At 43.3% G+C, this 15,208-nt stretch overlaps 1 protein-coding gene across 1 annotated transcript in view; it reads left to right on the forward strand.

Moving 5' to 3' along the window:
- dbpa (D site albumin promoter binding protein a) overlaps nucleotides 1–14,982 on the forward strand; it is a 33,800-nt gene extending 18,818 nt beyond the window's left edge. The window contains exons 4-5 of the mRNA XM_040122567.1: nucleotides 9,901–10,154; nucleotides 12,787–14,982. Coding sequence (XP_039978501.1) covers nucleotides 9,901–10,154; nucleotides 12,787–13,002 — 470 coding nt within the window. The 3' untranslated portion in view covers nucleotides 13,003–14,982. The remainder of the gene's footprint in view (nucleotides 1–9,900; nucleotides 10,155–12,786) is intronic.
- Nucleotides 14,983–15,208: the final 226 nt, after the last annotated feature.

The raw sequence follows: 15,208 nt of genomic DNA on the forward strand, positions 1-15,208 counted from the left end.
CTGTACCCATTATATGGGCTAAATGTTATAGTGTGTCATCTTGTTTCTACCAGAGCTCCTCTGTTGTTTCACCTCCTCTAAAGAGTAAATCTAATCTTTTCTTATATTATAAATATATATATTATTAATATATCTTGTATTCGATTAGTTTCTGTTGCGTTTTTAACAATCAATTTAAAAATATTGTTAGTTTAAAATATAAAAGTGACTGTCATAACATTAGTGTTATCTCAAAAAAACGTCTTTCTTGGGTGGTGTTGGTGTTTTACCGGTTCAGTGTATTAAAAATCAGTGATAACGTTGGTGCATGCAATGAATGTACACTGCCCAAATGGAACCTGGGCTATGCAGTTACGTGGCATACCACTTCGACCACTAGGTCACAAAAAATATTTTTTAGTTGTCTTTTTTTTTTTTTTTTTTTGTCAAGAAAAGCAAAAAGTTATTATAATTCCTATTTGTCACAGTAAAGGATGAAATAAAACCACTTAGTTAAAGAAGATGTAGACTGGGCACCTCAGTTTCAAAGCGAAGGGAGCTAATAACAGCACTTTAAATGTAGTGAAGTGCCTAACTTTAATGAAAACTCACTGAAGAAGAAAATAACTGACTTAAAAGCCGCTGGAAAAGTACACAAAAATATACTCAATTACAGTAATCAGAGTAGATGTAAATTGTTACCTCCATCCTTGTATAATTAGCATAATTACCATTCTGGTAATTGCATTGTTTCTCTTTATTACATAAGAAAGTACTGAAACAAGAAAAGGCATAATCACATTTAAAGGGGAAAGCTTCGTCCTGTTTTAGGAGAGTGGAAGATGGTGATGATGATGATGACGATGACGAGAAGTGTGTGTTGGAAGAGGCTTTTAATGTGGGAATTACATCTTTATTTTACCTTCTTCGCCTACCTCCACTTCAGTTTTTGGTTTCCGACGTTTCCCAAAATGCCGTTTCCCCCACCCCCCCACCCCTCCTAGGAGAGCAGCAGTGAGTTCGTTGCATTCAGCCGCTGGTTTGTTGTGTAGGTGGATCAAGTGAAAGTATAGTCAGACCAAGCGAGCGATTAGTCAAGAGGAAGAGCTGCTCACCTGACTCTCAAACCTCAACTTGTCTATTTTCTGCCTCCGTGGGCGCCTCTGCCCACTACGGCTGATTTCTCCTGTATGCTTCGAGGACACTGGAGCAAAATGGAGGATAAAGAGAGAAGGTGTTTGCTTTTAAAAGACAGAAGCTAAAAAATTTCCCTCGTCAATGTCAAGTTTTAAACATTTTCTCTTATCAGACTTTCTCTAAACCTCGAAACGGCTTCTCAAAAGTTTGAGAGAAAGAAGTTTAAAATGTTTCAAAGTGCTATATATCATCCAAATTCATCAGTATGCCTCAGCTCGCTCCATCCGAGGATCAACACTTCACATCCTGAGGCGAATCCTGTGATGGAGAATTTAGATGATACAGCAGCAGTTTTAAGATGAAGGATTTCAACCAGGATTTCTTGACTTGACAAGAATGTGAACAAGAAATGAAGGCTCTAATTCTAAACTCCTAAGTCCTTGAAAAGTCCTGAGTATGTCAGACTTAATGTAGGAAGTTTAGAGTTGCCGTTCTGGTAGACGCACGGGATGATGTGTGATGTTTTTGGCATGAAGATTGTCCAATTTAAATATCAGTAGTGCTTCATTTTACAGGTCCTGTAATTTCCAGATAATTCCCTGGAAACTTTCCTCGCGATTACTTCAAAATTGGCTGGTACTTACTTGTCAATTACAGGGATATTTTTCGAGAAAGGCCTACATAGTTTGTTTCTAATTATAAGGGACGTGGAAAAAATTATATTTGCTAGGGTCATTAAAGGTAACATTGTATTTGACTGGTCTTTTATTTCCTAATAATTTCTTGAACGTTTCCTGGAAAGAACCATGTAGTTTGGTACCAATTACAGGAAAAAAAGAGTTTTAGTTTACATGAAAGAAATGACTCCATGTAAACCCCGTTGACTATTTATAAGACGTTCATTTGTTGTTTGAAACGTTATTCTTCATTTATTATGAATTGTTGGTTTGTCTGTAAACATATTTCACATTTTGCTCGTGCAGCTCACCGGCTCACCTCTGAATTAAAGTCTCAAGGTTGCGCTAGCTTAGCATTTAGAAATAACTGGAGGTTTACCAACGGATCACTCTCTGTTTTACCTGTAACTAGTACCAAACCAAACAAGGTTCTTTTCAGGAAACTTCTTGGGAGATTGTTTGGAAATTTGGAAAACTAGGAAATGATGTAGTTGGTGAGTGGGAAAATAGTTCATAAACAGACGTCAATATGCAAACAAAAATTCTCAATTGTTGATGAGACAGAAAATGTTCCACACTGAGTCGCTTTGATTTACAGGTCTGGTCTGTGGAAATTAGGTAGAAATATGTTTGCAAGTGTAACTGCTGAGTCGGTGAAATTTTATAGCATGGAGTCTGTTTTCTTTGTTGATCGTCATCAGTTTGGCACACAAATCCAAGGAATATTCAGTGTAGCTGAAAACTAGAGGGTAGCTGGCCATCCAAACATTATGCAGCATAAACGTCAATTAAATTAATATTTACCGATATTTCCAAGCAGCTCAATAATGTATGGCAGTTCAAAGTCATGGAGAATCCAAATTAAGAATTTTTGTTTGTCTCTCAAGGAAACTGATGAATTTGAACTATTGTTGCATTGTTCACTTATAACGAGCAGGTACTTAATAACTGTAACGACTAATACTTTCTCCATTTCCCCTTATAATTAGTACCAAATTTCGTAGGCCTGTCTTATATATATCCTATCTATACCCCGAAATATCCTAAGAAAATTTTTTTTCGGGACCTGTGAAATAAAATGTTACCTAAACGTCATAGTTTTGGGTGGGAGTTGCTTCAATCCAAAAATAGCATTACTACGTACAGTATTTCAGCCTTTCAGCTGAATTCGTAGACGTGACAGACCGGAGGAGAGAGTGACAGGCAGAGTGACAGGCGGAAAGAGAAAAACACATAATCTTAGCTAAATTAATGAGAGCAGAGCGAGAATCCAAGAGTCAGCGGCTGCCTCCTCTGAATGGCTCCTGCTCACAAACAGGAAATTAAGCCAGACGAAGCCGCGGCTTGGCGACTGTTTACCCGGCAGCAGTGGGAGCTGTGTTCTTGAATCAGTTTCAGCTTTTTGCCCAAAATGGTTGTTATTAGGACGGGGCTTTGGGAAGACTTATCCAGGATCAGCCCGGTCCAGCTGCCAGAGAGTGAGATCAAGCCAGCAGCAGTTGATCTGATGCAGTCGCCGCTTCGGACAGATGGAGCGGAGGATGTATGGACGGATAAAGAGGGTGGATGGATTGTACGTTGCAGTACGGGTTGTGTTGTGGACAGCACTCAAAGAGATTCATGGTGACTTCATGAATGTTTGCATAAGCATGTGTACAGTTTGTATGTAGCATGTACTGTAAGGATGGATAGATGTAGAGTTGCAATTATATGGATTAAATTCATAATCTAGTTGTAATATCAATGGATTATTCAATTGACTGATCAATAAAATATCAAAAAGCCGCGAATATGCATAATTATAATAGAGAGGCGATTGAGTGAACTTGTTAGAAAAACATTTGCTTGTGTACACATCCAGCAGTCATGGAGAAACATTAGCTTTCATTTGGACTCATGTTTTTGCCATCGTGATGACTATTGTGTCCACTGGTCAACCTCTTTTAGCTCTGTTTTTGGTCTCCACCAGCACCCGAGGGAAATATCTGGCTCTGTAGCAGCTAGATGCTCCACTACGTTCACCAGCTGGTCCCTAACTGAGCTTTTTCTTGTTGAAAACGTGGTGATGTCGATGAGAGCAGCGAGAGTGAACCAAAGACGCTGTGAAGCTGAGGGCCGTTAAACCAAAACAATGAGTTTAAAGATGCTAAAATGCTCCGTAGAGATGAGGAGAAATGCGGAGTCAGGTGATAATTACCTGTCGGTTTTTCACAGCAAACAACCCCTTTCACATTACACAAAGTCATTTAATCCATGTTTAATGTAAAATATTGACAATAGCAGCTTTAATTTAAATAACCAGATGTGTTATTGAATATTTTTTAACAGCTTTCCAGATTCACAAGAGTGAATTCATTGAGAAAAACAACATGAAAAGTAAGAAACAGATTATTTACAGGAAAGAAAAGAAAAACAGGTGATGCTCATTGATCAAATGCTGTTGAGGACACCGTCACTATAACAGTGGAGATTTGTGTCTTTTGTGTCAGTTTGGGCAAAGTTAAATTTAATTTCCGCAAACAGAAACACGCATAAGTAGAAACACGCAATTCATGTTATCGAGACTGATTTCAAACAACTTAAACTTGGCTCCCTTTGTAACAAGTTTCCCCAGTATTGTTATAATAATTTAATTGAATTTCGAATCGCTGACGGGGGACTGATTTTGACTTGTACAGAAGGGCATGGCAGAAAACATCCTGGGAATCACTGCATTACATTAATTAACAAAACCTTTATATGGTAACACTTTACTTCATGTCCCGCTATCTGCCATTTACAAGCAACATCTTATAACCGGTTTATACCCCACTATAATATTTATTAATATGCCATATTTGTCAAACTTTATTACTTCTCAGATGAAGACATGTTTTACATCAATGCAACTGTGTTTTGCTGTGTTGTTGTTCATTATCTGTTTATACACCATCCTCCACTTCTGGGTGTCAACAGGAGGAGTTTATAGTTGTTGACAGATACATTAACAAACACTTGTATCTGCTTAAAACCACATTATACTGTGTTATAAACCATGAATTAAATGTTTATATACAAACTACATAGGGGGGCTTAAAGTAAAGTGTTAACCTTTAAATATATTTATATATGTGTGTGTGTGCGTGTTGTGGTTTTTCCATTGTTTATGTAGGTAAGTTGACCAGTAAGAGTAACATCACAGGCGCGTTTGGGGCAGTTTATGGTGTTCTTGCACCGTAGAGGGTGGTGGGGTTCAGTCCTGTAGTTCAGCGGTGGCATTTGAACAGTGGTGGCACCGGATAACAACACCGAGGAGCCTTAGAATTGAAGCCTCTAACGAGAGAAGAGGAATTTTAATCAGGTTTCGTCGGCTCTGCCAAAATGTCAGACTCTGCAGGACGGCAGGTTGCCAAGACTCTGCCCAGTAAACAAGCTACTGTATTTTTGGGTCCATGTGACTTTTGTTTACAAGCCCCTTGTCTGATTGCAGCCGGGCACGGGGAACCTAAAATATACAAAAAAAAAAAACTCAACTTTTCCCACTCTGTTTTCAGACCAAAGAAAACCAACCATTGAGGACAGTGACTGCAGAGTGGAGCAGAGTGATGCCTTCAGGTCACACTGGAGGTTATGTAAATCCAAGCTCTCATTTGGAAAAAAAAAACCCCACTGAGATATACCTTCTGTCGTTAGATACAAGTAGGGAACGCGGGATATATATTTACCTAGTATGTCACGACTCTCATTTTGCACAACAAACTGCGTAAAAGTGTTTTTTTTTTTTTTCATTTTGACCCTTGAGGGTTTTCATAAGCAGATCGAAATCACCGAGGAGTCAAACGATCGGATGTGAACACGGTCGTAAGAAGATTTCTATCTTAAGAGTCCAGAATCAGAGTATTCAACTCAAAAGCCACCATTCACAAAGTTCATAAGCCCGGAGTTTCCCACCCCTGCACAGTCAAGTGTTTTCAGCTGGAATTCGGGGGGGCTCGGGGATTTTTTTTTTTTTCTTCCGACGGCCTCTCTCCCTTCACACACACACACACACACACACACACACACACACACCCCCGCTCGCCGCGGAGTGTCAGCTTGATTTTTACGAGCCCGCGGAGGATTTGGCTGCGGTGTCGTGGTTGACACGCACCGTGGGACGACCGAGGGGCTCGCAGCATCAGTCCAGTAACACAAGTCGGTGTCGGTCGTGCTGCTCTGACATCCGCACAAAGCAAAAGCAACTGACGACCCGTCGGTGATGCTAAATCTGTCGGATCGATCATTAGCGAGAGGGACTTCGGGTACATTGATTAAAAAGCGACCAGAATCTCCCCTAATCTCTGCTGGTGAAAAATAACTGAACCAGTCGAGTCGCTCGGTGTCAACACGTCGCTCCTCTGTTTTAATTTGCTCAAGTATGTGAAATCTTTCCACTACTGTTTCAGTCGATGCCGGTCACCGGCTCTGCGGTCGTTTATAATCCGCGGCCCGGAGCCCGGAGCTCCAGAAAAGCGCCGGCTAACGCTTCTGGAGCGGGTTTTGGGGGGGAAATGGGGTCCGGTCGAGGCGTCTGATAACCGGCAGGTTGAGTGATACGACTGAAAATGGACCCGCTGTTCTGGGTTTCCGTTGCTTCGCGGTCACAAAAGCGGCGCTGAATGCCGAGTGGCCGCGGGGTGAACGCAACCATGGAGGGGTTTCACATTCAGGGCCACACTTTGTGCCACCGGGCTCCGAGAATCACTTCGACCGATTCAGCTTTGTCTCACACCAGTTTAGTCCCGGGGACATTTCACCACAACATCGCGTCTTCTTGGCCTATTTCCTCCCTTTAAGATCCGGTGTTTTGACGTTTATTTCATTCCCTGACACTGGTTATTTGCAACCGTTATCGTGCTTTTGGCAGCAGACGTGAAAATGTCACACCAGTGCGTTATCTGATGTCTTTCAACGGAGCATTTCTACGCGTCGCAGGCCCGATTCCCGACCGGATTTCTCCCATTTGCTATTTGTGGTTCGGACCGGAGGCATCCCGGGCCCGTGCCCGAGTCACAGAAGCCGACTCCCTCCCACCCGGCACCACAGAGGGTTAAACCAAAACCCGATCCGCGCCGCCTGCTGCACATCCAGGCACGACGTGAACCCGCTGCCCTCCCGAGTGCTCCCGGCTCAACGCTGACACCTGGTGGCGAGTCGGCGTCGCTGCAGCGACCGTGGGAAAGCAGTGCGGGAAGGCGCCGTCGCGGCCGCCGTTTCCACCTGCCTTTTGAACATGCGAGGCCACAGTTCAGAGAAAAGGAGAGAGGTGGACGGACGAAATGGAAAAGAAAAGAAAAAAAAGAAAAGAAAAAACCGAACGTCCTCACTTTGCCACTCCACCCCCAGTTTGAATAACACTTGAACATACTGTCCACTGTCTATAGGGTAATCCTCTTTATGGTTAACTCATCTCAGTGGGCCTCATTCTTGGCTGGCTGCTCTCTGGATGAAGTGGCAGAGAGAGAGAGAGAGAGAGTGTGTGTGTGTGTGTGTGTGCAGCGCATGTGACTGCAGCCCGAGGCCTCTAGATGGAAAGTGGCTGAACGCCACTCTTAACGCTGCGACGGTTTGACCTGTGCGGGATTTTAAAAGAGCCCGAACACCACTGAAATTGCCTGGTATGGAACAGATTTAAATCCGATCCCTCCCATGCTCTAGACCTGCTACTGCTACCGGCCAGCCACCACTCATACAAACGATAACAACCTCTATTTGTTCAGCACCCGTCAAACCAAACCGGTTCACTTTGGCTTCGCGTAAACGTAAGAGGAAATAAAAAAAGAAATACAGTTACAACCTATAATAAACGCAACGAAAACCACAAACGGTGAGATATTAGAAAATGGTTAAACTAATCTTTTAACCTAAATATCGTCTTGAAATTGTTAGAAAGCCTCGAAAGCAACACATAGAACATCATGGAACATCAACACTATCAAAGTTTATATTTCCAGGTTATTGCTGTGTGTTAGGGGCTCTTTATAGGCCGGGTGTGATGTGGGAAACGCTCCCTCTCACAAGTTTTTTTGTTTGAACCCATCACGACGGAGTAAACGTTGATCGCACAGCGTGCCGGCCGTGGGTTAACGACACCATCTGCATTTTGCACGGGCTCCCTACAAGCCTGGCTTCCACTATGCAGTGACGTCCGCCACCGGGCACGAAATCTCCACGGGGAAAACGGAGGCCCCGACTTAACGGCGCAAAGGAAGCGCGTCTGCCGCTGTGCAACCAAAACAGGAAGAGGGGAAGCGCTTCTGTTGGTCCCCGGTATAGGTCGGCAGCTTTCCCCCCGGGTAGCGGAAACGGCAGACGGCGGAACAACCGGAGTGACTGCGGGAACTCCACCCGGCGAAAGAAAAAGAGATTGATAGAAACCGAGGTCTGTTGCCACATTGAAAGCAATTTGAACAATATTCCCATCAGCCTCCCGTGTATGTTATTCTAGACCTGATGTCCAATGGGGATAGAGATTCAAAGGTTTCTTTGGTTCTGTGATTGAAAAGCTTATAATGCCCTTGTGTGTAGGTTGACTACGCAGTTTCTCAGTCCATAAAAATGTAAAATTTAGAAACAGAATCAGTCTGCACACTGAGACAAATCCTTAAATTCATACGACCGTGGTGAATTTAGAAAGTTGCGGAGTTGCAGTCACCAGAGAAAAAAAGACAGACTTTTCACAAGTTTTCTGATTGTTTGTCGGTTAAATCGAGTCCTCTAGTCACTAGGCAGCTGTCAAACCTTTAATAATTTCCATCGGTTTAAATCAATAACTAATAGATGTTGTTGTTTTTTTGTTTTTTACCATTGGACCTGGTTCTGGAGCAGGCCAAAGGCGGGGAAAACATGGGCTTAACCCTCCCGTTTGATGATGACGAGTTCGCATTTCTGTTGGGGATTGTGTCTCGTCATCGCCCCCAGTGCCTTCAGCTCTGCCGCTGCTGCTCTCTGACATGTGACCGTCCTCAGTGAGCGGGCAGATGGGCTCTAATCTGCAGATAAAACCAACACTAGACGACGATGATTGGACGGCTAAACGAGTCATTAAACCAGTCCTGCTGATTCTGTGTTTATTACATCTGAATGGACTGTCAAACAGATTATACACCGCTGGGAATAAATAGATGATTAACCAGCACAAACTCTGGTACTCTCCTCCTCCATGTGTGCCCCGTCCCTCTCTGAACTCTGTTAATCAATGTGTGGTTTTATTGATACGACTGCCGCAGATTGCCATCTTTTAACAAAGTGTAGCGTGCATGACGGCGGTGGAAGCAACGCGTGTGCTGCAACGAAACTCATCACAAAAATTTGAAATGCGCCACTATCACATAAAAAAAAAATCCCGGAACAACTGATTGACAACTGAAGACAAATAAGATGTGGCTGTAGATCGAAGCCAAAAAGGAAAAGGGTAATGAGGTTGATTTGTTCCTAAATTTAAGTCACTGTGATGCAGGAAAAACAAGAGTCGTACAGCTGGTTAGCGGATTTTTTTTAATTTTTTTTTATTAAAGCACAGGTCAAGTTCTGCCCCAACTGCCGACCTCGGGGCGGACTGGGATTTAATTCAACGAGCAACTGTTGTTAATCCTGACACGTAGCTTCTGCTGGATATATACACCATCTTGGACGACTTGGACAATTGTCCCATGGTTGGATGGACTTTGCGGTTTTGTCCGTGGTGGGAGTTTATTGGGCTTTTAGGCAACAGGAAGCTATTGTGGCTAAGTGTGATAGCCCGTCAATTAAGACACACATCAGAGGAACTGAACTACTGAAAAGCTTTTAGCTGAAAAATTGTAGCATCTTTGCTAGACGGAGGTCAAGAGTCTCTCACTCCTCAACTTCGATGCAAAGCTTTCTTGGCCATTTCCAGTTCACCTGAGGCCCTTGGTTGCTGCTTGGGTACAACAAACTAAATGTTTAACAAAAAAAAAAAAAATGTAATTTTAATTTAATCGCATTCTTTAATGACCTTTTTACAGCCACTTGACCGAGAGCTCAGGACCTCCATTACGGCTTCCAGGGCGCGTGTGTTGCATCGTCTATGCGCCGTATAACCACACTCTCTCTTTCACCCTCTCAGGTGGTCAGTCGGTGCCTCAGGACCCATCGCCCTCTTCTACCTGCCCTCCGGCACCCCCCGGACCTCCGGCGGCCGCCAACGGCGGCAGCGACATCCTGGTTAACTTTGACCCCGACCCGGCGGACCTGGCGCTGTCCAGCGTGCCGGGCCAGGAGGCGTTTGACCCGCGGCGGCACCGCTTCAGCGAGGAGGAGCTGAAACCTCAGCCGATGATCAAGAAGGCCCGCAAGATGCTGGTCCCCGACGAGCAGAAGGTACTACATCTCCCACAATTCTTAGCCTTTCATAAAGAAAAGTCTCTGACTATTCCAATTTGGGAATGTGATCGATGGGAAGTGGGACTCAGAGAGAAATTGATTGATAAGATTTTATTTTATTTTTTAAAATTCATTGAATTTAAATCAAAGCAAAAGTCACGTCTCACATGATCGTCGCTGAAAAAAATTAAATATGGAAGTAGGATTTTTAAAAATTCACTCTACTAAAGAACCAGGAGCGAGTGAGCTGCACCTCAGCTTTATAAAGGTTTCTAAAGATCAATACCACAGAAGGACTCACTTAAAAACCCTGAACCGAACCCTGAATCATGACGAGGCCTGCGGCTCTTTGACAGCTCCTGTATTAATGTGTAAAAAATTGAAGGAGCGTGACACTCGCTGGTATTGGGGCCTCCTGACGAGAGCCCTAAAATATTTTCCACTCAGGTCATTGCACAATTGGAGAAGCTCTGATCAATGGCTTCGTGCTCTCTCAGTTCAGTGCAAAGCAGCTGCAGCTCCGGAGGCGTTTGTAATTTACGGAGAGATGAAGGCGCTCACCTTCAGTGTTCAGCCGCAGCCGGTTTCATAAATCTTTTGTCCGCAGGTTTGGATAAAGGATCCCTGACCAGAGTTGAAGATGAAGCTCGGCTTACTCAGCAGGTCCTCATTATTGAGCCTTCAGAATCCGCTCTGTGTTTAATACCAACGCTGCACTGAGGAGTAAGAAAATCTGGCTGCGGATTAAAAAATCAAAGATACTCCAGGATCACAACGTTAGGGAGAATATGAATTTTAGATAACCTCGTTTGTCTTCAAAAGACTGACCTCAAAGCACTGAACCCTCTCAGAACGTTGCAAAAGGGAAATTATTTTTCTGAGTTTTACAGTGGAAGGATTTTAATTTTGCTAGGTGTACACACATCTGGCTCTCTTAGGAAACAACTCGAACCATTTGGGCCTACAGTGATTCCTCTGGCACAGATCTGTCAGAGAGAGACCGCTACAAGGTTTTACTTTCAAATTGGGTTCCTGCTTTGCACTCAAGGTCCAAGTTTAACACAACATCCCGGTTGTTTCCTATCTTGTTCATCGGCCAACAAATTTCTTTCATGCCCCAAAAAACAATGTTGCGGACTTTGGTGAGACAGCAGGGCACGGCTGCAGTGTATTTATTCATTCAGCTGAGCAGCCCAGCAGGGCAGGACTGTACAGCTGCATTAAGAGAGAGCTGCATTTCATAAAGACTTATTAACACAGTTTTCACTCCAATCATTGCTGTTGTTTTTCCATCTCACATTGATTCCCATCCTACGCTTTGCAAGACGCAAAGTATTGAATATTACTGAATTTAGCAGACTTTTAAACACTTTTGTATACACGCAAACCATTTGATCGCTAGGTAGCTTTATGTGTCCGTTCGTGACCTGGTAGTTGTCTGTTAACAGTGGCAAAAGCCAGTATAACACAAGGAGGTGTTCCGATATAAGAAAGTAACGGTGAGGCGGAGTCCGTTATTTTCTAGATGAGAACATCTTGGAGTGTATTATTGCTCTTATATCGCGGTCACCTACTACAGGCAAAAATAGGTAGCACGAAGAAGTGTTGTCAGTATTGCTAACTGCAGTTTAAAGTAATACTCCCCCAGTACCATCTTCTGAGTATCAACCCCCCCTCCCTCCGCTGAAATATAATTACATTTGTCATTTGTGATCAATGTAAGTTACTGCGGCCGCTAGCCGTGCTACTGCGGCGCTTGTGCCACAATGTATAGACGATAAATTCGAGCAGCAGAGTGGGGAAAACCATAAATGTCCGCCTCCTAGGTTTAATTCAACTCAAAATTAATCTTACTCAAGGATACCAGGAAGGATGGCTATAATATCTCACACTTGACAAAAACAACTGCAGAAGTCTCAGTCTCAAACTTGTGGCAAATGGCTGCAAATCCACCATCGCTGGCGGTTACATCTATATTAACACCAATGCGATTGATTGAGATCATTCAAATGAGCTATTCGCTGTCTGTATCTGCTTTCACCTGCTAACAAACCCCTACAGATATAAGACGGTTGAAAAAGCTAATTAAGGCTACCACTTTAATTTATTTGGGGTGACTACAAACGGTGGATTAACAGTGGAGGTAACTGTCTAGGAAAAAATGTGTGAATGCTCCCAAGTCAAAATAACCGCTAGAAGCGATTGTAAGGTGTCTATTTAACCATAGTTTGGCAAAAACTAAGGTGTTAAAGTGGGTTTACTAACATTCATGGATTCCTTTAACATACTTTGTGCATGGATTAAGAACCATTGCTTAATAATTTGATGTGGTGAGACACCTGCTAGTCATTCAGAAATGGCCAGGGGATAAAAATGATAATTATTTAGTCTTTTCATGCCAAGGTTCTCACAGTCCAGTAGCCTGTCGTGGTTTTCGTGTTCCGCAGTTGCGGTTATTCAGCTGTTGCTACCTTTCCGGCTGCCCTTCATCTTTTCCTAACATCCTTTCTCTCTCATCACATAAATGACCCTTCTCATCCCACTCTCTCCTTTTTTTGTTGTCTCTCCTCCCCCCACCTTCCTCCCCACACACCCCAACATACCACACCGCCGCCGCTGCCGACGACAGGACGAGAAGTACTGGAACCGGCGCGTCAAGAACAACGAGGCGGCGAAGCGCTCGAGGGACGCCCGGCGACTGAAGGAGAACCAGATCTCGGTGCGCGCCGCCTTCCTGGAGCGGGAGAACGCCGCCCTTCGCCAGGAGGTGGCCGACATGAGGAAAGAGCTGGGCCGCTGCAGGAACATCATCAACAAGTACGAGAGCAGGCACGGAGACTTGTGAGGCGGAGGAGGAAGAAGGAGGCGAAGGAGGGGAGGGGCAGGAGGGGAAGAGGAGATAAGAAAAGGGTACAAGGCAACCCAACGACATCAGCACTTTAGTTGAAGTGGCGAGGGGGAAGGCTGGCGTAGATCTGCAGTAAGTGCCGTGCAACACTGGGCGCAAACACGAAAAGTGTGTTTTAGTGTGTACGCTGTGCTTCAGGATGTCACGACAGGAAAGTGACGCACAGTGACGCCATTTTTTTTCCCGTCTGACTCTTTGTAAATGCTGCTTCGCTGAATCCACACGACGTACTGTATCACCACCTTGTGTCACCCCGGCAGCTTACGTCACCCTCGGTGCTGTGCTTACGCCCGGTGTCGCACGGCGTTTATGCAGGTAGTGCGTCCTAGTGCTACTCCGGCCAGTTCAAACAGGGTGTTGAATTCACATTATGCCAGTGAAATCTCACTTTTTAAGCTCAAGGCATGGACACAAGCCAGGAGAGGTCAGATGTGTAATTTTTTTCTATAAATAGGACAAAAAACATGTATATTTTTGAACTGGGCAGGAAGGCAAGACTAGTCCAGCAAAGAGGAGGAGGAGGAGGAGGAGGTGCAGGGTTTTCGTCCATAACGCAGAGATTTTGACATAGGATTATTGTATATTTTTCTATTAGCAGAGATAGTCAGGAGGAGGATTTTGGAGATAATCTTTTGTATATTTTATATATGGGGCGGGGAGGGGCCGTTAGCTGGGCTGTTAGCTGGACAGTCACGGGGCCACACAAAGCGCTTTTCCTCCCAGCTGTTTATCGCTAAACAACAAATAATCTATTTTCGATTTCACGGAGCAGGTTAGTCGGAGGCGGAGGCATAACAGAGAATGTATCATGGTTGAATCAGGTATTTCACACGGTGTGAGACGAGGCGAGGTATCTTAGCAAAGATTGTTTTTGGGTTAGGGGGCGTTGGAGCAGGATGGTGAAACAAAAATTGTATAGTTTTAAAAAAAATTTGTGTTCGTTTGTTATCTTTACGGGCTCGTTCAAGCACTTGATTTGTTATCTTCTATTTGATTCCGTGTCTGATTTTGAAATAATCGCAGGGCTTTTATTTTTGAAGATGAAGGAGAAAAAGAGAGAGAAAAACAGGAAGTAATTATCAGAACAGCTGGATGTGAGCAGATGTTTGAGAATAAATAAGGTGGAGAATTTCGCTGGCAGGTTTTTGCATTCAGTTGGGTGGACGTGCACTGCTCACACAAACACACTCGGCCACACAAAATGTTGATAATAACACAACACGGATGTGGTCTTTCTCTCTCTATTTACTCCTCAGTTTGTACAGAAAATGCAAAAATGAAATGTTAACTGGTTTAGGGTGGATTTGCCCAGATCGAACAGTGACTGAAACCTTCAGCATGCAGACACACAACAAAGAAACACGTAGACATGCACAGTCCTCACCCAGGTTTTAACCCTTATTGTTGTTGTTGATGTTGTTATGGACTTCTATGGTGCTGATCTGATCTGATCCTTCACCTGACGCACACACACACACACACACACACACTTTGACATAAATCACACACATGCAAACACACATAATAAAACACTTCCACCATCTCAAACACAGTACTGAACTGCCTATACCCTTTCTTTGTCTTTTATTCCTTCTTTTTAGTTTATTTTTTCTTTCTTTTGTTGCATATTGTATTGATAAATCGTATATAGATTTACACACCAACACTTGTCTATACCTCTCCTTCAAACTTTACCCAATGAGAAACGAGAAATGCACCCTACTGCTACTGTACCATACAACTGTACTATTGAATATTAAACTATTCTCTCACTAGATATATATGTGTATATGATATATGCTTGAATTATGTGATTATAGTTGTAATATACATAATTGAATATATTACAGAAAAACCCATTGGAATCATTTTGTCAGTTTTTTCTCAGGTGTTTTTGTCTGAGGTATTAAATACACGTATTAAAAAAACATGCAAAAAAAAAAAAAAAGAAAAAAAAACTTTGATTCGATCCCAGAATTTGTGGTTTGATTTATTTTGTTTTCTGGGGGGAGCATTTCAGAGCTGTTGGGTTTTTTTTTAATGTTATGATTCTCTTTTTACCCCACTTTATTACTAACTTCCCGTGGGACGGGAAACTTCAGACCAACTGTCCGTTCACTAAACCCCCCCCAGAGGTTACCGT

Source organism: Xiphias gladius, chromosome 24 (assembly GCF_016859285.1).
Source record: "Xiphias gladius isolate SHS-SW01 ecotype Sanya breed wild chromosome 24, ASM1685928v1, whole genome shotgun sequence".
In the NCBI taxonomy this organism is placed as follows: domain Eukaryota; kingdom Metazoa; phylum Chordata; class Actinopteri; order Istiophoriformes; family Xiphiidae; genus Xiphias; species Xiphias gladius.